The 21,387-nt window shown below is 49.2% G+C and overlaps 1 protein-coding gene across 2 annotated transcripts; it reads right to left on the reverse strand.

Annotated features, from left to right (window-relative positions):
- Window positions 1-1,374: 1,374 nt before the first annotated feature.
- Window positions 1,375-18,974, reverse strand: MEOX1 (mesenchyme homeobox 1). Of its 2 annotated transcripts, XM_010994123.3 has the most exons (3): window positions 18,395-18,974; window positions 4,303-4,475; window positions 1,375-3,114 (listed from the first exon to the last, which is right to left on the reverse strand). In XM_010994123.3, the coding sequence occupies exons 1-3, from the start codon at window positions 18,864-18,866 to the stop codon at window positions 2,992-2,994; spliced, it is 768 nt and encodes a 255-aa protein (XP_010992425.1). In that variant the 5' UTR covers window positions 18,867-18,974; the 3' UTR covers window positions 1,375-2,991. The 2 variants fall into 2 exon arrangements, with proteins under 2 accessions (XP_010992425.1, XP_064351828.1); XM_064495758.1 differs by lacking the exon at window positions 4,303-4,475.
- Between the last annotated feature and the right edge of the window lie 2,413 nt (window positions 18,975-21,387).

Below are 21,387 nucleotides of genomic sequence, written 5' to 3' on the forward strand. Positions count from 1 at the left end.
TTTCCATTCTGGAACCCAAGCTGATGACTGAACCTCCATTGCAGCCTCGTGCAGATGGAAAAGAGCAATGACAGAGCCATGACATGACTCTAACACTTCTGCAGAAACCAGGCACCGGGCACTCCTGCTCACATTCTATTGGCCAAAGCAGGTCAGTCACACGGATAAGCCTGAAGTCATTGATATGGGGACATATACTCTTTCCGCTGTGGGTACAGCATATGTTAATGGTCAGGGAGCTGTATTCGCCTAGCGGAGAGGGAAGAAAATGATCGGGTCCAACCACATGAACTAAGACAACCACTAACAGGCTATTAAACTTGGGGGTTTTACTCAACTTCTCTCTGCTTTGGCTACTGTATCTGTAAGACAGAAATAGTAGTGCTACCTCTCAGGATTGTTCAGAGAATTAATTTAGCTTGTAGGTGGAAAGCACTTAGAACAGTGCCCAACACGGAGTACACACTGTATACATGTAGGTGGATGGAAGGAAGGAGGGACAGGGCGGGGTTATTATTTAATGTGCACAGTTTCGGAAGATGAAGTCCTAGTGGCCATGGTTGCACAGCAGTGTGAAAAGTACTTAAAACCACAGAACTGTACACTTGACAATGGTTAAAATTTTATGCCAGGTGTATTTCACCAGAGTAAAAAAAAACATGTGGGCAGTTGGGATTATCTGGGGAGAGCAAGAGGAGGGGGAAAGGGCGGTGGGCGGAAAGAGGAGATCTTGGGAAGCTGCAGTGGGGGCAAAAGCTTGGAGAAAGGGGTATTGAGTCTCCATGGCAGACAAAGAAGGAACAGTCTAGACAGGCAAGGAAAGCCCGGAGAGATTGATGTCCTCTGAAGCTACAGGAACTGAGTTAGGAGGGAGAGTTGGAGTGCCTGAGGGTGTCTGTTTCGCTTGGCTTTGAACCTGAATCTTCCCTCTGGCATCTTGATTTTGGTGGGTCTGCTTTCCTCTGCCCGCCCCCGATGGTGTCATTTCTGCTCACTGCCCACGCCGCGCCCAGACTGTCTCAAAGCCAAATCCTGGCCAGGTCTCTTCTCCCAGCTCCCTTCTCTCTTAGCCAGTTCTATTTTGTCCATTGCTGACATCCGGGGGAGACAAATGTTTTTTCATTAAAAAGACACAGAATTGAGGACTTTTCTTCTTACGTTGTTTTTATGGTTGTCAGTATATATGGCTGTACCCTGACAAACAAAAACCTTCAAACTTTGAGTTTAAAACTTAGGAATGGTTAGTTTATGGTCAAGATTCCTTTATTAACAAAAGACTTCAGTTTTCGTTTGCTGTTTACAGAATTTTGACTATTTGATTAGCCATACGTTAGGGAAACTAAAAGCTAAAAATTTACAGCAAGAAATGAAGACAATGAGATTGCAAGGAAGACAAGTTTTTTTTTTTTACATCAATTACATTTGCACCCCTATCTTTTGAAGAACCAAGGGATAGCTTGGTCTAGAGGATTTCTTCCCTTTTTTTGTTGCCTCTAGACCTTGTCTGGCTGATCATTACACAGGCATCAGAGGATTGTACACAGAGCTGTGGTTCTTAGCTCTGCCTGGAAAAAGACCTGGGAACGTTGCTTTTTTATTGATTTTATTTCTCCCAGAGTTTTCTTACTAAGTGAATTGACCTTACACAGTTAACTTGATGTAATCTAAGGAAAACAGATGAAGTATGCTTTAGAAAAAATTACACATGCTCTCACCAGCCATCTCATTTGGCAATCATTTTCCAGAGTGGTTGTCCTTCTGGGATGGGGAGGTGGGGTTCTTTTTACACATGAATGATTACATCTACATACAAGAGCTCCAAACTCTTGCTGACCTCCCTCTGGGACACCAGCTGGTACTGGGGGACAGAGGCTGAGGCAGGCAGGGGGTCTCCCTCAAGGCTTCAGTCTCCTAAGGTTGTCTGGCTAACAGTCCTGGAGTGTCACCCAAGAGGATCTGGGCAGTCCACACACATAAACATGGCAGCTCGTCCCATAATAACAGCATTTGTGGAACACACAGGAGGAGCTCAGATGCATCCCACGGAGAAAGAGGAAATTTTTGGGTCCCTAATTGCAGCCAGAGTTCTTTGAAAGCACAGGACACTGTAGCTGGAGAACCTTCCAGGCCAGAGTTCCACATTCCTGGGCCCTCGCCTCAATATGTGAGCAACTGGATAGGTTTTCAATCCAGAAATTGTGGATTTAAATGTGATAGCTTCTCCGTTGCCCTGGTGCCCTGCTCAGCAGTCCCAGTTGTATCCTTAAATTAATTTTGAAGAAATAGGTGCTGTGCTGGGTCCATTCTCACCCACCCGGTCAAGCTGGCATGGACAGGCCTTTGTGGGGACAACTGACTTTTTCAGCCAGTGCTCGTGAACTTGTCCACTTAGCCAATACATTTGGAGACAGGGATGGCTTCTGATTTGCAGCAGCTAAGTTTCTGTCCTTAAACTTCCTCACACTGATTTGCCCCGAGGTTTTGGGACAACTGAGGGCCCCCAAAGCCTCAGATATAGAGCCCAGAAAGGGAGGGTGGTCTAGGGGGCGTGTGTGTCTTAGTGATTTCCTTTCTCTGTGGGCATCTGCATTCATGAGTCACCAGCTGGGCCGAAGGCTCCTCTCCCAGAAGGACAGGTGTCCAGACTTGGGGAGGCCTGGCTGGTGTTGGAGGAAGGTGGTGAGAGGAGGCTTGGGTGGCAGCTAAAAGACCTGAGAAACAGCGTCCCTGGAGCTGTTCCCCGGATTCACTCTGGTCCTGTCTGGCCACTGTATGACTCCATGAGAATTGTGGGAAGGGGCTGCTAGGACAGAGATGCTGGCCAGAACTTTCTGGGAGACTTCAAGGCAGCTTCCTATCCGAGAGTCCCTGCAAGATGCAAGGGGCTGCCCTGGGTGGGTGGGAAAAGGTGAAGGTGGGTTTGAAGTGGGGGTAGTTGGTAGGGGGCTCAGATCTCAGTCTTTCTTTCTTTTTTTCCCTCCCTGGAGAATCTCACTCTGAACTTGGAGAGGCTGCAGAGTCACCATCCTCGAGGTCCTGCCCATGGGGGGAGATGGGCTGACCCCCCTTCACACGCTTCCACTTCATCCTTCGGTTCTGGAACCACACTTTGACCTGATAAAGGAAGCAAAGGAGCCGGGTCACTTCCGGGAAGGTGAGAGCACCTGCTCAAGCTAGCCAGGGTGCAGCTCCAGGGACCCCACTCCTCCAAAGGCTCCAGGAATTGAGACCAAAGGGAGGACCCACCTATCTGCCCAGAGCTGGGTCTTGTGTCTCCAGAATAAAGAAAGTGTGATAGAGAGAAGATGGGTTTTAACGTCTACATTGGCCCCACCCCCTTGCACAAGCCCCGTCCCTCCTGTGGCAACATCCCCTTTCTCTAGTGCCTATCACTCAAGGATCTGGGTGCAGAGAATCACCAGCCTCACCCTCAGGCACAATTATAAAGCACTTTTCAGCTTAGATAGCTCTGGTCTGGACATCTCAAATGAGCTTCAGCATTTACCTGCAGGCAAATCTTTGGGTAGGGTTAAGACCCTGTTTTCCAGATGGAGACCCAGAGAGGTTAGGGGAAGACATGTCACAGAGATATCAGGGCTAGGAAGTGGTAGAGGAAGGGTTTGTATCTAAGTCCTCTGATTCTAAATCCAGTACTCTGGCAGAGCACTTTATCAACTGAAAGCCGCTATCAATATAAAGTAATATATTAAAAATAATAATTATAATATCTTAGTCCATGTCAGAGCACAGGTATGGATGAAATGCTGAGGGAAAGCCCAAAAGAAAGGTCTAGGAAGTTTTTCTCAGAGTATACCCAGGAACCAGCTGCATATCCAAATCACCCGGAGAACTTATTAGAAACGCAGATTCCTAGTCCCAAGCATTATTATTGCAAAATCGTTCTCCATAGCTCTGGAATCTGCATTTTAAACAAGGAGCTGGGTGATGCCACTGCACACTCAAGTTTGGGAATAACCAGATCAGAGTTTCCATACCCGGCTGCATGTGAGAATCACCTGGGAGACCTTTGAAGAATTCTGATGTCTAGACACCCCCCACCCCCCTCCTCCCTGAGTCCAAAGAAAACAGTCTCTCAGGGAGGAGTCCAGACATCAGTGTTACTAGAATCTCTGCGGGTGATTCTCAGATTCAGCTACAGTCGAGAACCACTGGACTGGGCGCAGGGAGAAGAGAAAGGAGAAGGTTCAGGGAGGAGTGGGGGAAAGGGAGGGGGATAAAAGAACACAGGAAAGGAGGGATTGGGGGGTGGGGGGTTGGTGGGGGCTGTCCCCTGGGCCACACCTGTCGCTCGGAGAGGTCCAGGTTTACCGCGATCTCATATCTCCGGAGCCGGGTCAGGTAGTTGTGATGAGCGAACTCGGCCTCCAGCTCCCGCAGCTGCTCCTTGGTAAAGGCCGTCCGCTCCTTGCGGGCCTTGCTGCCGCCCTCCGGCTTCCCTCGGTTCTCCTGGTTGTCTGGGGAGAGAGGGCCCCAAACGGGGAAGACGTGGGTAGCAGGGACCTTGGTTCCCTTTCTTTTGTCCTCAGGCAGTGACACAGCCTTTCCCTGTCTCTCTTATTTTTAAAGGATGCTGAGAACAAACCCACAGTGTCCCTTTATCTTTCCTTCTAGGTTCTTAACCCTCAGAGAATTGGAAAGTTTTTTGGATCCCAAACTCAAGTGCCCTCCCAACCCCCAACTGTTTTTAGTTTCCAAAGCATAAGAAGGTACCCTTGACTGGATAATGATCTCTACCACCCAGGCCACCCTGGGCTTGATATCAGTAGTGGCTGTAAGCTTCTGGGGCAAGAAGCTCTAAAACAGAGGTTCTCTGTCCTCAGCGACATCAGCATCACCCAGGAACTTGTTAGAAATGCAAATCCTTGGGCCTCGCCCCATACCTGCTGAATCAGCAGCTCTGGGGGTGAGGCCGAGTGATCTGTATTCACAAGCCTTCCAGGTGATTCTGACCCATGGTCAAGGTTACAAACCACAGTTCTAAAACCTTGCTACTCAAAGGGCGCTCTGGTGGCAACAGTAGTGTGGCCAGGGAGCAGATCAGACTTGCAGATCTCCAGCCCTGCATGCCCCATCCCCAGACTTACTGAGTCAGAATCTGCTTTTTACAAAGATCCCCAGCGGAGTTGTGTGCATGTGTAAATTGAGAAGTGCTGCTGCTTTAGGTTTCTTTGCCCCTTGGACACCGAGAGGGGCCAAGTCTGGAAAGTTCATTTTTGAAGGAGACTCTGAGTTAGACACAGCAGGGGCTCAGTCATAGCTGCTAACTGGGATGCAGGGGCCACGCACCTTACAAATATCAGCCACTTAATCCTCACAGTAACTCAGCCAGGTGAGTTCTAGGATGAGCCCCATTTTATAGACCAGAAAACTAAGCACAGAGAAGTGAAGCAAGTTGTCCAAGTTCATCCAGTTCATCTGGCCAGTGAGTGGCTGGGGCAGGAATCCAACTCAGGCAGTTTGACTCACACACAGTTCCAATGAAATATATGTAGGAAAGGTTTCCAAACTGTGAAGGGCAGTACACGCAGAAGGGACTGTATCGTGATCTGAGCAGGGTAAGGGGCGGCTCTGTTTCACTTCAGCGGTAGTGGTGGGTGGAGAAGGGCGCAGGAAGGAGGCCAACACACCTACACAATTCACTACCAGTGCGTGCCACGTGGCCGGGGAAGGGCTCCAGGAACCACTTTTCACGCAGGGCTCTAAAAGTTAGAAGGCTTTCACTTCATTGTCCTTGTTTTACAGACAGAGAAGCCGGCCAAGCAGCCAGATCGTCTAGTGGATTGGGGATGTGGAGACCCCTCGTCCACCCCGTGTTCCCATTGGGAATATCAGCCAGCCCCCAACCCCCGCCGCGTTCCTTCTCGAGCTTTCCACTCAGTCCCCTTGTATTTCAGGCGGCCTGTCCCCTGCCCCAGCGCCACGCATCCAGGAACCAAGGAGAAGGGCCCCGAGAGGCGGCTTGGGCGCGGGGAGGCGCGCGGGACGGCCATGGGGACCCCAGCCCGGCGTCCCCAGGGAAGCCGAAAAGGGGGAGGAGGGGCCGCCCGCGGGGGTCCCCGCAGCCCCGATGTCCCGCTGCCCGCGCCTGGTCCGGGTGGGCCGCCTGCCGGGCGCGCCCGGGGGCGGGGAAGGAAGGGGGCGAGTTCTCCGGCCGGGCTGCCTGCCCAGACCCTTCCGGAAGCGGAGCGGGGGCTGGAGGGGAAGGACGGGCTGCTCGGCCCGGGTCCCCCAGGAGTCCTCAGCCTTGGCCGCTGCGGGTGCGGTTGGGAGGTGCTCACGCAGTGGAGGGACGACCGTCCTGGAGCACATCCCCACCCACGCACCCAGAGGAAGGCCGGGAAACTCGGCTCGTTTCCCATGCGCTCCTGTCCCGGGGCTCAGTGTTTCCCAGCCTTGCCTTTTCACAGCAGAGGGGCTATCAAACCCCAAGGACTTGCCCCGAGGTTTAAATCCTGAATCTATTTGCTGGAGCCTCTGAAGAAGTCATTTAACTTCGCTGGGTTTCAGTCCCCTCGTCCAGAAGTCTACCTCCCAGCGTTACTGGGAAGACTGGACAAGCTACTGTGTGTGAGAAATGCTTTTAAGTCTTTAAAGCGCTGGACCAATATACAGTATTCTTCTAATTCTTCAGTTCCTTGAGATGCCACCTGACGGCTGGGATGGTAACAGCTGTCCTTTCTCGGAGGCTTCCACCGGCTAAGATGCAGTCACTGCTTATCCTCCCCACACAGCACCCGCAGGCGCAGGGACTATGATTATCCCGTTTAGCATGGTCATGTGGATTTGTGTGATAATTTGATTAATGGCTCTCTCTCCCCAGGGATGTAACTGCTTTTTCTCACTTGCTACTGCACCTGGCACATAGGAGGTACTTGCTAAATGTTTGCTAAATCCTTCTCAGTATACAGAGACAGAAGCAGCCTCAGAAGGGCCCAGGAACTTCCCCAGTGTGCTGGGCAGCTTTAGGGCAGCAGAACTGAGATTCAAATCCACATCTACCGGACTAGAGCCATCAACCCTGGCGTCAGGTTCTCCATCTCTCATCCAGCTGGCTGGGGGCTGGACCTGGACCATGGCAGCTCTGCTTGTCTGCACTTCCAGGGCTCCTGGGGGTCCTGTCTTGGGTTGATGCCCACACCCACCCTCCCCTTCTTCTAGGCCTGCTTAGGTGTGCACAGGTACCTGATGGAATCCCCCTGAACACCCCCCACCCCTGGAGTCCTGCACATAATCCTTCCTAGAGACAAGAGGGAAGATGGGGAGAGGAGCCCTTTGGAGCTAGTCTTGGACTGGCTATGGGGACAGCTGACCATTGACAACTGGGCCAAATCTTTCCCCAGCCACTCACCTCTCTCATCTCTTATCATCCTGACTTTGGCACCGAGGCCTCAAGATGAGCTAGGAACCAAGTGTCTGAGCCCCTTTGGAACCTTGGGGCAATACCCACTGAAGGGGGTGGGATCCGGCACTGGGAGGACCCTTGTCCCACATCAGCTTCCCAGAGGGATAAGAACTTCCACCACGGTTAGAAATGACAAAAGGGCCAAGAGTCTGGCAAGCTAGTTCTTAAAACAGAAGTGGAAGTTATGGTTCTCTTTGCTCTGCAACAGTATAAAAAAATTACAAGATTTTCATCAAGATAGGAAAAGACAAAGACAAACTGTGAGCACTTTTCAGCCATTTCTGGCCAGGGAGTGTCCGTTCTGCTGGCTCACAGGCATAGTTCAAATGCACACTTCCCCCAGGGTGGTGTGATCCCAGGAGAGTATACCTTTGCTGGGAGCCTCCCTCCCATCTCTGGGCCTCAGTTTCCCGGTGGGTAGAAGTATGGGATTGGGCTGGGCCTTCTTTCCCCTGGGGAGCCGGTGTCAGAGTTCTTTTCCAATACGCAGCCCTGACGCCCTCTCCTCTCCCTACTCTCTCTTCTGTTGAGAACCTTTGGCCTTGAATCTGAGGTCCCTTCCAATTTCAGATTCTTGTCTTGGCCTCAGATTCTTCCCTTCAGTCAGATGGGAGAAACTATGTGTTGTGTGTTCTGTCCCAAGACCCTCTGCAGCCTTCGATGTCCTCAGCCCAAAGACTGGAGCTACATAGGGGAACTTCTCTCTCCTTCTGACATGCACACCTCCCCAAGCCTGGAGCTGCGTGGAGGGGAGCTGTGTTTGTAGAGATTTCTGAGGACCCATTGGAGAGCCTGGGCCTTAGCTGACCCTAAGAAAGCGCTCTCTGACCTTGGCCAAGTCCCTGAAGTTCTCTGAGCTTCAGTTTCCTCATTTGTAAAACAGAATAGTTGCATGCACTGTGATTAGAAAGCTGCTGTGAAGGTAAGTGAGATGGTAACATGTGTGAACACTTAGCACAGTGCCTGGCACACAGTTGAGACTCCTTTTGAAAAAACCGTCAGGAAAGATTCTACCGGAGACAGTGCTGGAGAGATGACTCACAGGCAGAGGTGAAGCACAATGGATGCTTCTGCAGGCACCAGAACTGCGTGAAAGGGATGCCTTTTATATGTCTGGCCTTTTCACTCTTCCTGTTCTCCACTACTTTTGTACCTCTGTGCGTGAATCTGGGTCTCTGGCCACTGTGGCTTCCAGGCAGAGTAACTTGAATTGATCAGACTGAGGAGATACATCAGTCCTCTTGGTCTTGATTCTTTCTCAGGGCCAGCCGCACCTCTTCCCTGACTGCAGAGGGAGGAGGCTGGCTCTTGGCTGGCTGCTTCTGTGGTTAAGGAGGAGCCACCCGGCCCCGCCCCATACTCCGCACACCCTCAGAGGGAGCAGGGCCATGACGGAACGGTCCGCAGTGCCCAGAGAAACGCAAACAGGATGTGTGTGTGATTGTGGTTTCCACTGTGAGCTTTTACACCATCCAAGGTAAATTATTTCATAAATAGTTGTCACGTTTGGCAGGACTTCTTAAAGTTAGCAGACAGCTTTATCGGAACTATGGGGAGGTTCAGATCGACCTTAGGAAACATGCCTTTTTGGAGCCCTGTATTCCTACTCCCCAACTCTCTCAGCCATTTAACATAAATTTCTAGCCAAGACCAGATAGACAGCCACATGCCTCATATTCAAATAGCACTTTGCAGTTGACAGTGGATTTCTTTTCTCCAGAGATAAACTTATTTTGGGCTTTCCTCTTTACAACAGAATCATGGAATAGTAGAGCAGGAAGGGGACTTAGAGATGATCTGCTGTGGCCTTTTCATTTTACAGGTGAGCCTAGAGAAGGGAAGAGACTTAAGGACACACAGCAAGCGAGTGGCAGAATTGGGCTGAGAATCCAGGTTTCCTTGACAGGAAGATATTTCCACACTATCAGGCTATCTTCCTATTGTGTCCTCTGAATTGTTATGTCAGGAAGGTAGGTACACATCAGCCTATTGAACAGATGAGGAAATTAAGACCCGGAGATGTGGGCTTGCTCAAAGTTCCCTGGGACCAGTCCAGGCTATAGTCACCATGTCATGCTGCACTGCGGGGATGAGGAGTATGGAGCTGTGCTCAGTCCGGGGATGGCATCTGGGTCTGGGTCTTAGCATCTGCCTCTCTGGGACTCCCCAGCGAGGAAAGGGGAGGGGATACTTGGGGCATGGTGTCAGTAGGTGAGACCCCAGCAAATCCTCTGACCATGGTGTCTGTAGCTTCCTGGGCTCTCACAGCACAGACCTTTAATGTCCTCCTTAGTGTGGATGCTTTCAATTTCAGAGGGAGGAGTCAGAGCCCTCGAAATAGACAAGACCTGGATGGAGCCAGTCCAGAGGCCAGCTGGGCGTTTGCATCTGGACCGCCCTGGCTTCCTGGGACCGGGCTGCCTTTCTCTCTGGGCCCCGTGCCACCTCAGTGTCCAGGCCCTTTCCCTCTCCTGTGGGTGCTTGAAGAGACATGGTAGGGCTCCCAGCCTCTTTGAGGAGCCCAGCAGGGGGAATGGGGAATTCAGGGTATGTTTTCTGAGTTGGGAGTGCCTGGAGCGGGCTGGTGTCTTTGCTGAGAGTCTCGGGTGAGTGGGGTGGTGAGGGTGGGCGGTGATGGGGGAGAGTGGACTAGACAGGGTGGGGAGATGGAGTAGGGGAGCCACAGAAAAAGGGAGCAGAGAAGTGGAGGGGAGGCAGTGGAATGAGAGGTGGGAGCCACAGCGAGCTTCTGAAATGGCTGGCGGAGGCATAGGCAGTGCTGGGCTTTGTGTTTATAAATTCCAGATGTCACCCTCGGCTGTCACCAAAGAAAGTGTAGGCTTCAGGACCCAGGCCCCACTGCTCACACTGCTCCACCGCCATGGAATTCAGGGAAAACATGAAATAAAAAAGGCTGGAGTTGGGGTGAGGGCTGGGAGAGGAGTCGTGGCCAGAGACAAGGGAAGCTGGATTCAGTGAGCAGAGCGGGCACTGGGGAAACTGGCTCCGGGGGCCTCAGGGGTCCCAAGTCCTGCCCCTCAGAAAGGGTTGGGTGTGGAGATGAGATCACCCGGAGGGGTATTCAATGTCATGCTTGTGACCCAGGTGACATAAGAAGAGATTAGTACACACAGAAAGACAGCAGGGATGGACATGCACAGAGGAAAGACCATGTTGAGGACATGACAAGAAGGCGGCCTGGGGGATGGGTGTGTAACTCAGTGGTAGAGCGCATGCTTATCATGCACAAGGTCCTGGGTTCAATTCCCACTACCTCCATTAAAAATTTTTAAAAAGTATTTTTTAAAATAAAAATAAAAAATAAACAGAATAAAGAATATTTAAAAAAGAAAAGGGAAAAGAAGGCGGCCGTTTGCCAGCCAAAGAGAGAAGCCTCAGTAGAAACCAAACCTGCCAACATCTTGATCTTGAATTTCCAACTTCCAGAACTGTGGGAAAATAGATGTCTGTTGTTTCAGCTACCCAGTTTGTGGTATTTTTTGTTACTACGGCAGCCCAACCAAACTAAGATGTCCCCAAACTCCCCGTAGGAAGTGCTTACCACTGGGAAGTGAGATGGAGTAAGGCCATGAGGGGTGCTTGGCAAGGCTGATGGAAGCCCATAGAGACCTCTCTGCAAATTAGAAAAAGGTGCCCTTTCCTCTAGACTGGAGAACACAGCCTCTTGTCCATGTGACAGCTGACTGGGTCCTCTAGCTGCCCAGCCATGAGCCCCCTAAATGCCTGGCCATGGTGGATCCAATTTATTGCTCAGCCACAGCAGTTCCACTTGCTTCCCAGCCATGGTGGTACTTGGGATCGGACCCCAGTACCTGGTGGGGAGTTCCTGTGAATCAGCCCAGCCTGCACATGGATGTTTATGTATCTTTCTGACCCCAGCACTCACTCTGAGTCTTGGCTGGTTTTATGATTGAATTTTGGCTCTCTGCATCCTTTTTCACAAGTAAGTCTGTAAAAGTCCTGATGCATTTTACAGAAGCAGATCACGCATGGTGAAAATCCTCATGCCAGGTGGTAGAGCAAATCTCAGAGAGAAAGTGAGAAAATGAATGAGTGAGTGCCAGACTACAACAGAGCCTACTGACCAGATATTGAATGTGCTTCTTCTGTGCACAAATGTTTCAGTAGGTGCTACAGAGACTGCACAGGTGAGTCAGATAGCATTCTAGCTCTCCTGACACTTCAATTTTAAGCAAAAATGCAGCTATATGCATATATATAACTCTGGATACAGGCCAACGGTGGTTTGTTAAAATGGAGATGTTATCAAGGCATCCTCCATGTGTGTGGGGAGGGAGATCAAAAAGGATACTTGGACGCTCAGCCAACTGGGAATAGAAGGAAATTACCTCAATGTAATAAAGACCATATATAAAAAGCCCACAGCTAACATCCTACTCAATGGTGAAAAACTGAAATCATTTCCTCTAAGATCAGGAACCAGGCAAGGATGCCCACTCTCACCACTTCTATTCAACATAATATTGGCAGTCCTAGCCAGAGCAATCAGGCAAGAAAAGGAAATAAAAGGCATCCAAGTTGGAAAGGAAGAATTAAAATGACCTCTGTTGTAGATGACATAATCGTTATGTGGAAAACCCTAAAGAGTCCATAAAAGCCTCTTAGAACTAATACACAAATTCAGCAAGGTTGCAGGATACAGAATCAACACACACATCCCTTGTGTTTCTATACATGAACAATGAACAATCCAAAAGGGAGATATCCCATTTATGATAGTAACAAAGAATAAAATAAAATAAAATAAAATAAAATAAAATACTTAAGAACAAATTTAAATAAGGAGGAGAAAGACTTGTACACTGAAAGTTACAAAACATTGCTGAAAGAAATTAAAGACATAAATAAATAGGAAGACATCCTGTGTTCCTGTATTAAAAGACTTCATCTTGTTAAAATGTCCATACTACCCAAAGTGATCTACAGGGTCAATGCAATCCCTATCAAAATCCCAATGGCATGTTTTGCAAAAATAGAAAAAAAAAATCATCCTAAAATTCATACGGAATCTCAAAGAACCCTGAATAGCCAAAACAATCTTGAGAAAGAAAAATGAAGCTGGAGGCCTCATGTTTCCTGATTTCAAAACATATTACAAAGATACAGTAATCAAAACAGTATGGTACTGGGGGGAGGGTATAGCTCAGTGGTAGAGTGCATGCTTAGCATGCAGGAGGTCCTGGGTTCAATCCCCATTACCTTCGATAGAGGAATAAAGAAATAAATAAAAACCTAATTACCTCCCCCCAAAAATAAAAATAAAACTTAAAAAAATCAGGAAAAAATAAAGAAAAAGAACCATATATTAAAAAAAAAAAAGTAAGTTAAAAACAAAAAAACAACAATATGGTACTGGCACAAAAATGGACACATAGATCAATGGAATAAAATAGAGAGCCCAGAAGTAAACCCTCACAAAAATAATCAAATGATCTTCAACAAAGTTGCCAAGGCAGTGGGGAGGGTGTAGCTCAAGCAATAGAGAGCATGTTTAGCATGCACAAGGTCCTGGGTTCAATCCCTGGAATCTCTTCTAAAAATAAATAAGTAAATCTAATTACCTCCCCCCACCAAAAAACCTCAAAACCAACTAAACAAATTAAAAAAGGGGGGGGGGGCATGGCTACACAGTGCAGAAGGGAGAGTTTTCAACAAAGGGTGCCAGGAAAACTGGATCTCCACAAGCAAAAGAATGAAGTTGGATCCTTACCTAATACTACACGTAAAGATTAACTCAAAATACATTAAAGAACAAAAAATATGAGACCTAAAACTAGAAAGAAGAAAACATGGCAGGGGGATGCTTCATGACACTGGCTTTGGTAATGATTTCTTGGATATAACATTCAAAAGCACAATCAACAAAAGTAAAAATAGACAAATATGACTACATCAAACTCAAAAACTGTGCAGCAAAGGAAACAATCAACAGAATAAAAAGGCAACCTATGGAATGGGAGAAAATATTTGTGGAACATATATCTAAGGGGTTACTATCCAGAATATATAAAGAACGTCTACAAGTCAACAACAAAAATCAAACAATCCAATTTAAAAAATGAGCAAAGGACTTGAAAAGACATTTCTCCAAAGAAGATATACAAATGGCCAATAAGCATATGAAAAGATGCTCAACATCATCAATTGTTAGGGAAATACAAATCAAAACCACAATGAGATATCACCTCATACCTATTTGCATGGTTACTATTTAAAAAAAAACAGAAAATTACACGTGTTGGCAAGGATGTAGAGAAATTGGAATTCTTGTGCACTGTTGTTGGGACTGTAAACTAGTACAGCTGCTATGGAAAACAGTATGGAGGTTCCTCAAAAAATTAAAAATAGAATTACGATATGATCCAGCAATCCTAGTTTGGGGTATATATCCAAAAGAATTCAAAGCAGGGTCTCGAAGAGATATTTACATATCCATGTTCATTGCAGAATTATTCGTAAAAGCCAAGAGGTGGAAGCAACCCAAGTGTCCATTGACAGATGAATGGATAAAGAAAATGTGGTATAAGCATACAATGAAATATTACTCAGCCTTGAAAAAAGAAAGAAATCCAATTATATGCTACAACACGGATAAGCCTTGAGGACATTGTGCTAAGTGAACTAAGCCAGTCACAAAAAGACCGATACTGCTTGATTCCACTTATATGAGGAATCTAAAGTAGTCGAATTCTTAGAAACAGAAAGTAGAATGCCGGTTGCTAGGGCTCGTGGGGAGAGGATGAAGGGGAGTTGTTTTCCAATGGGTATAGAGTTTTTGTTTTATAAGATGAAAAAGTTCTACAGATCCATTGCACAACAATGTGCATGTAGTTAACATTACTGAATTCTACACTTAAAAGTGGTTATGATGGTAAATCTTACATTGCGTGTTTTTGACCACAATAAAAAAAAAGGAGACTTCAAATACAAGATGTTCAATGGGTAAGAAATCTCAGGAGAGCTCCTTCACAAAGTTCTAAGTTGTATTTATAAAATCAGCACAGGTTCTAAGGATACTATAGTTTGAAACTTCTAAACTATAGCTGTATGTATACGTGGAGTTAGAAAGGAAGGAAGGATTGATTCTTGGAGGAGGTGGCTTTCAAGCTGGATGTTAGAATAAGCAGGCCTTCAACAGGCAGAATTTTGGGGGGAGAGAACGGGAAGCACTGAGCAAATGGGGGGTGGGGGGAAAAACCGGGGTGCATTTGCAGGGCAAATAAACTGGTGTGGCTTCATGGCAAGGTGATGGAGGTGGAGGTGGGAGGGGTGGTCTGTAGAGGGAAATCAGGTGGGGAAGAGGCCAATTTGTGAAGGGTTTTTCAACCTCAAGGGAAACTGAGAGTGCTCGAAGCTGGGCAGGGGCAGGGACAGATCTTGCAGCGGAGAAATCAGGGGAGGACAAGCCCTGGGAGGCACAGGAGTTGGAGCTGCAGGAGGATGGGACAAAGCGAGGCCGGTGAAGGCAGAGTGAGTACGCGAGAGCCTCGGCCGACCAGCGGTATGGAGCCCGGGCACTGCTCCGGTGCTCACCTTACCCCGGCTGATCACATGCGACCTTCCCTTGAACCCCGTCAGGAAATCACCGCGAAATCCTTCATTCCCATAAATTAAAGACGGCAACGGTAGCAACGACAGATTGGGGGCAAACAACAGTGGCCTCGCAGCTGTTCCTGCCAGCAGGGGTCTTTAACACCCCCTGATCCGGGGGCGGGAGTGGTTGGGGCGAGTTAACATCACACCCGTCTCCTAAATCAGTTTTGTGCTGTGAATCAACAGAAGATCTCAGGGTAGGGGCCAGGGAGCCCTGGTTTCCTGATTGTTTCCTTGAGGGACAGGGGAGCAAGGGGAACTGGCAGAGGAAGGAGAGGCGAGGGCAGAAGGCGTTCTTCTTGAAATGAACTTCCAGTAACTTTCTGTTGTGGACCCTGCCTGACCAGGCCAGCCAGTATGGGACACAAATTTACCAGGTACAACTCACCTCCTTTCTCAGCCTCTCCAGCACATCCCTTAGCTCCAAGCTCCTAGCTGATGGCAACTGGATTTCAGAACCAACAATATTTGCAAGAAGTTCCCACATTTTAAACTCCAGACTCAGGAATTTCTAAGACAGCATATATGAAATATTGAATTCTAACTGTCCCCGTAAACCTAGGGCTGTTTGTCAGAGTCTATATTCTGAAGGCCGCAGCCTCTCTGCTCGATGGTGAAGCACTACGGAAAACACGTTTCTGATCAATGCTGTTAACCTTCTAGAAATGGCTCAGCAGGGGCCAGAGTGAGGTGTGTGAGGCACTTGAGTGCAAAATACAAGGGGTGTCAAAAACCTCAATAATCAAGAGAAAGAATATTTGACTGCAGTGTTTTCAAAAATCAAAAGTAATACCAAAAGTAATACCAAAATTCCACGATGGGCAGAATGTCCAAATTTTAACTAGAGAATCCAACCAGTGGCTCAGGATGGGTAGGGTGGGGTCGGGGTTTCTTTGTGGGTTTGTCTTTTGTGAACTGACTTCCAGATTCCTGGAGCTGGTTGTGAGCCTGGCCCATTGCTTTCTCTTTTCTTTAGACTCTTAAAAGCTGATCTCTCCTGCCTCCTTCCCCTTCGGTTAAATTCCAAAGGAAGATGCAAGCAACTGGGCAATAAAGATTTCAGTGCTGAACAGAGTGGGTCTGGAACCCCAGAGTGAATGAGAGTCAGCTTGCAGTGCCCTGCATTGTGCGACTGCTGCTTCTGCTGCTGGTCCTGAGGGGACCTAGAGGGAGAGCCCAGGGCCCCTCCTGAATGGGAATCTGCCCCGACCAGAGGCTGACCCCTATGAAGAGGGTGTCCGCGTGCTCTGGGTGGTCAGCTGCTTGGTACATGAGCAGTGCCATCCATGGGCCACTCACCAGAAGGAAAGATGGTGCGTTTGGGTCTTGCTGAAACATGGAATGATTTTGCCTAAGCCCAGCCCTTGGCTTTGCCCACACCTTCCCAATGCCCTTGGCTCACAGTTCCCTGGAAAGCCACTGGATGCAGCCAAGGTGGCTGTGGGCAGAGATGGAGGAGCTACAGTGGCAGGCGGGGAGAGAGGGGAGGGAAGGGGAGAGGAGAGGAGAGCTCAAAGAGGCTCCAGCCAAGTGGCTGAGCGCTCTTTGGAGAGGAGAAGCAGAAAGTGCCCCATTCTCGGCAAATCTCCAGCCAGGCCTAGGAATAGTTCAGGATTTAACCAGCAGAGATTTAAAGGGCCCTTCTATTGAGCACCCAGGTGGCATATGATTATTATCATCCACTGTGAGCACACTGAGGGGCTTCTTCAAGCATGGAGACCAAATATTTCAAAACAAGGATTGTGCTTGGAGTCTGCTGAAGAGCGTAGGATTTGGGGTCTGAAGTCTGGGGTTTGAGCATTCTTTTGGGTGACCAGTTGTCCCTGGGGACACTGAACTTTCAGTGCTAAAACCAGAAAAGTCCTGGGTAAACTGAGATGAGTGGGTTACTCTATTTTGACTCCATTCTAGCCATATTCCCCTCAGACTTTTCAGTCTTCTGTTTTCCACGCGTCAAGAATCGAATCAAAGACCTGCTGCACCAAACTCGAAAACTTGTGGGACTCAAAAGAGCTATTGTATGTTTCTTGTAGCACCTTGAACCCCCTCAATCCTAGCACATCCCAGGCAAGCTTCTGCTGGCCTCTCCTCCAGTTTGAGCTCTTTCGGGGCAAGACCACCTTATTCGTCTCTGCAGCCCCAGGGCCTCTGCCAGTGCTTGGCAAAGAAGATGCTCAGGAACTCTGCGCTATGCTGAGAGTGTTTTATAAGGCAGAGCAGAGAGAGTTCTTGTTGGTTGGTTGGTACCCTCCTTTTCTGCTAGCCCCCGGTTAGCCCCATGAAAGGTCCTCCATAGGTTCAGACAGACAAATGTACCCTGAGGGCGGCCATCGGGAGGACATAGTAGGGCGGTGGGGGTAGGAGGCAAGGACACTGTCTGGTTCTGGGCAAGGTGGGGACAGGGAACCAGACAAAAGGTGAACAGGCCATGAGAGAAGCCAGGGAGGTACCATGGGGAGATGAGGAAATAGCAGGTCCCCATCACCAGGAGGAGATGGACTCTAGCTGGGATCTTAACAAGCAAGCCAGTTCCTCCTCTGGCTTCTGGGGCTCTGGCACTGAGCTGGGCTTTCCCTGCATTCTGAGGTCCAGTGCTTGCCCTCTGTGCCTGCCTCCCTGACTCTCCCCAAGGCTGGCAGTCCCTCAGGAAGACTCTCAGAGGGGTGGCCTCTTGGGGTGGGGTCACCTAGACCTCAGCATGCTGAGTTGCCCCCTTGGCCTGGGCACAGCCCAGCAGGGCAGGGTGATACCTCATGGGCAGTCTGCCCCAAGTCTCAGCCCTTGCCTCTCGCATCCCTGCCCTATGTCTGCTTCTCTGCCTCTATTTTCCAGGAGACAGAATCCTGGTTCTGCTTAGCTGCCCAGGGTCCCAGCCTTGGTCCTGGCCCTCCGAGTCTTGGTTTCAGCACACTCCCAGAGTGAGCAAGCCCTGAGGCTCTGGGACCCTTTGGAGCTGGCTGGGGCATGGTGGGGAGAAGCATGACCCAGAGGCAGCCTGGATTCAGGAAAGCCCCTCTCCAGCCTTTGCCAGCCTGTACTCAGTGGCTCCATCCCACATGTCCTCCAAATCTTTGTAGCTCTCATTTCATTCTGTTGCTGGTACATCCTTCCTGGGGCCCAGGAGTGCTGGGGACATAGACACAGCCCCCATCACCAGAGAATCCTAGAATTCTGAGTAGAAGTAACCTTAAAGGTGACTGGTCTAGTCTCCTGACCTTGAGTAGGTTAGATTGTATTGTTCCACATTCATGGTCAGGACACCCAGCTCAGAGAGGGCAAGCAACCTCCCTAAGAGCACACAGTAAAAGAACCAGCAGCTATGCCTCAGTCACCTACCTGAACTATCCTTTTTCCGTCTGGTTGACTTCTTCTCCGTCTCATTGGCAGTGCTCCCAAGGACCTCATAGTCCTCACCTGGGCCTCCTGTGGCGTCCACCAGGCCGGGGCTGCTGGTCCCCATCTCCTTGGAGCCCCCCGCTGGGCCCGGGTTGAGTCTACGCCGGGCCCCCGAGACAGGGAAATGCCAGTCGGGGGGCTGTGGGAAGGCAGGATGCTGCTCGGTGAAGATGCGCTCCTCCCGGGGCAGGCTGTGTGGGGTGGCCGCCAGGCAGGAGGCTGAGAAGTCGGGGTATGCTGCCGTCGATGTCGCTGTCTGGAAGTCTGGTTTCTGGTGGAAGGAGAACGGGGTTGGCGGGTAGTGGGGGAGCCCTGAAGCCCCACTGCCTTCAGAGTGGGGATTTCGAAGGCAACCCCAGACTGGGGCTGGTGGGTGGGGGCCCCTCATGCAGCTGCTGGCCATTGGATCCATCTGCCGTCTGTTGCACACCTCAGTCCTTTCCAAGGCTGGATTCTTACACTTTTGATATTCAAATTGTTAAAAATGCAAAAAAAAATTTTTTTTAACCGGAGGGAAAAATGTTCAACAGAAAATTCACCCCAGGAACCAAAACAAAACCAAAACTAAAGTCGCTTCTTATGAGGACGCACACATGTGACCAGCCACACATATGCGTGCACACACCTATGTTGGACTTGGCTCCTGGCTTCCCCCCGACACACCAGCCTGCCTACTGGGGTCCCTTGTACATGTATTTGTCGCCGATGACACTAAACATTTTCACTGTCCCAGCCCGGACGCACCAGCTGATGTGTGCTTGTCTTGAAGCCCGCAGCTAATGCCTGCAGAGAGCTGGTCCAGGGCTGCTGAGACACACTTTTAAATCCTGCGGTGGGGAGAGAGTGACAAATTTCTGAAGTGAAATGTGAGAGAGGAGAGGGAGGGGTTAACCAGCACACACACGATCCCCTCCAACCAAAACCCGAGCAGGCAACTATTAATCATCAGAAACCTTATATGCACATCTAATGGGATTTGCAGATGGAGTCTTTTAAAGAAACATTGTCTGTATTTTTTTTTTTAAGGAGAGAGAGCAGCACACACACAATTTCTTTAATGTGCCTCCTATAACACTATGAAGTTATTTTATTGCACTGTTAACAAAATTCCCCAAGTCTTGGATTTGGAAACAGCCTTCAGTCAGATCCAGAATCCATCAAGTGCCAAATTCCAGGGAGTGAAACGGGGAATAAGTGCAAGAGACAAGTTTGCTGATTGCATTTGATTTAAAGGCCCTTCTACTGCTGCTTGCAGAAAGGAAGGTGGATTAAAAGCAATCTTTTTTTGCAAGTCTCAGCGGCCCACTAGGGTCTATAGTATAAAGAAAGACACACTCCAGAAAAAAATTATTTCTCTCGGCTCAGAGTGACATTCGCACTTTCTCAGTGACTTAAAAAAAAAAAACAATCAGATTCTTCCTTCCGCTCCTTAACCCCCAACTTCCATGTCAATTAGCCACACTCTTCTCTAGAGGGGTTTCAAGTCATTTTTCCTCCATGGTAAAGGCAAGACTCTTAGAAAAGTTCCTTGAAGTTTCTCCAGGCCTCCCCCAAATGCTCTCCGGTCCCCTAACCTTCACCCACCTGCTTCTCCTGCCCTACCCTCAGAGGCCAAGGTTTCCATGGCATCTGGGCACAGAAATAGGAGTCAGGGGGCTTCTCATTCCTGAAAAAGTTCTCTTTGGCAAATGGTTGTGTGGCCTTCCGGGCTGATGCTCGTCACAGGAAGGCCAACTCACTTCAGCCAGTCAATCAGTCTACTCAATCCACATGTCCTACCCTTTCTGGAGGGTTAATATAATTTCTTGGAGGACAACATTCCAAGCACAGGGGCCAGATCTCCTCTCCCACTGCATATTTCCACTGTCCAGAGCAGCAGGATTGGGGCTGAAATGGGTACAGATAGTAAGATCCATGTCCCTGCAGGCTGGTTCTAAAGACAACCAGGGTTCCCTGAGGAGGGACCATGGATCTCAGCTCTGCAGCCTGGAGGCTGCACACATGCTCTTCATGAAATAGGCATCCCATCTTCCGGAACAGATGGCAAGGCTGGTAGAGGAGACGCAGTCATAGCCACAAACCAGACTCACCTCTCCGCTTTGTCCAGGACTTACCTGTTGCACATACATTTCTCCTCTGAAACTCACAACCCTTCTATTATGGGTAAAGTAAGAATTGTGCTCTATATTTTACCAATGAGGACACTGAGGCTCAGACAGATAATGTGAGCTGCTCAGAAGCACATAGCTAAGAAATGATAGAACCAGGAATTGCCCTCAGGCGTCTGGCTGTCCAGTGGATGCAGAGGAAGTAGCATGGACTCTGGGGTTAGACAGACCTGAGTTCAAATTTGGGGTCTGCCACTTCCCAGCTGTGTGCCCTGGGGCAAGTCACCGCACCTCTCTGAGCTTCCATTTCTTCACGTGGGATGGTAGTTACAGCTGCCATTCACCCACTGATCTGAATGCTTCACACATCTTTCCTCGATGGATGCCCACAAAAGCCCTCTGAGGCAAGTACTTTTCTTACCTTCACCATCTTTCAGGAGAAACTTCTGAAGCACAGAGAGACCATATAACCTGCACAAGGTCACACAGCCGCGAAGTGGAGGATCCAGGTTTCAAACCCAGGCAGCCTGGCCCTACTGCACCACAATGCCCGCCCCACAGACATGGGAGAATTTTCAATGAAATCTATGTGATGTGCGAAGTGGGCAATAGAAAAATGTGACTCCCCTCCTAGCACATCTAGTTCTCCTTAATCTAGAAGATTCTGAAGGGAGACTGTGGGGCTGGGAGGCACTGAGGAAACTCGATGTAAACAGCCTTGTGAGGCCCCTCTAGGGGCTCCAGGCTGTGGAGGCTTGGGAAGGACAATATAGGAGACTGAGAGGAAGGAACACCTTCCCGGGGCCTGGCCTGCAGGCTGTAACC

This window comes from Camelus dromedarius, chromosome 16 (assembly GCF_036321535.1).
Source record: "Camelus dromedarius isolate mCamDro1 chromosome 16, mCamDro1.pat, whole genome shotgun sequence".
Taxonomy (NCBI): Eukaryota; Metazoa; Chordata; class Mammalia; order Artiodactyla; family Camelidae; genus Camelus; species Camelus dromedarius.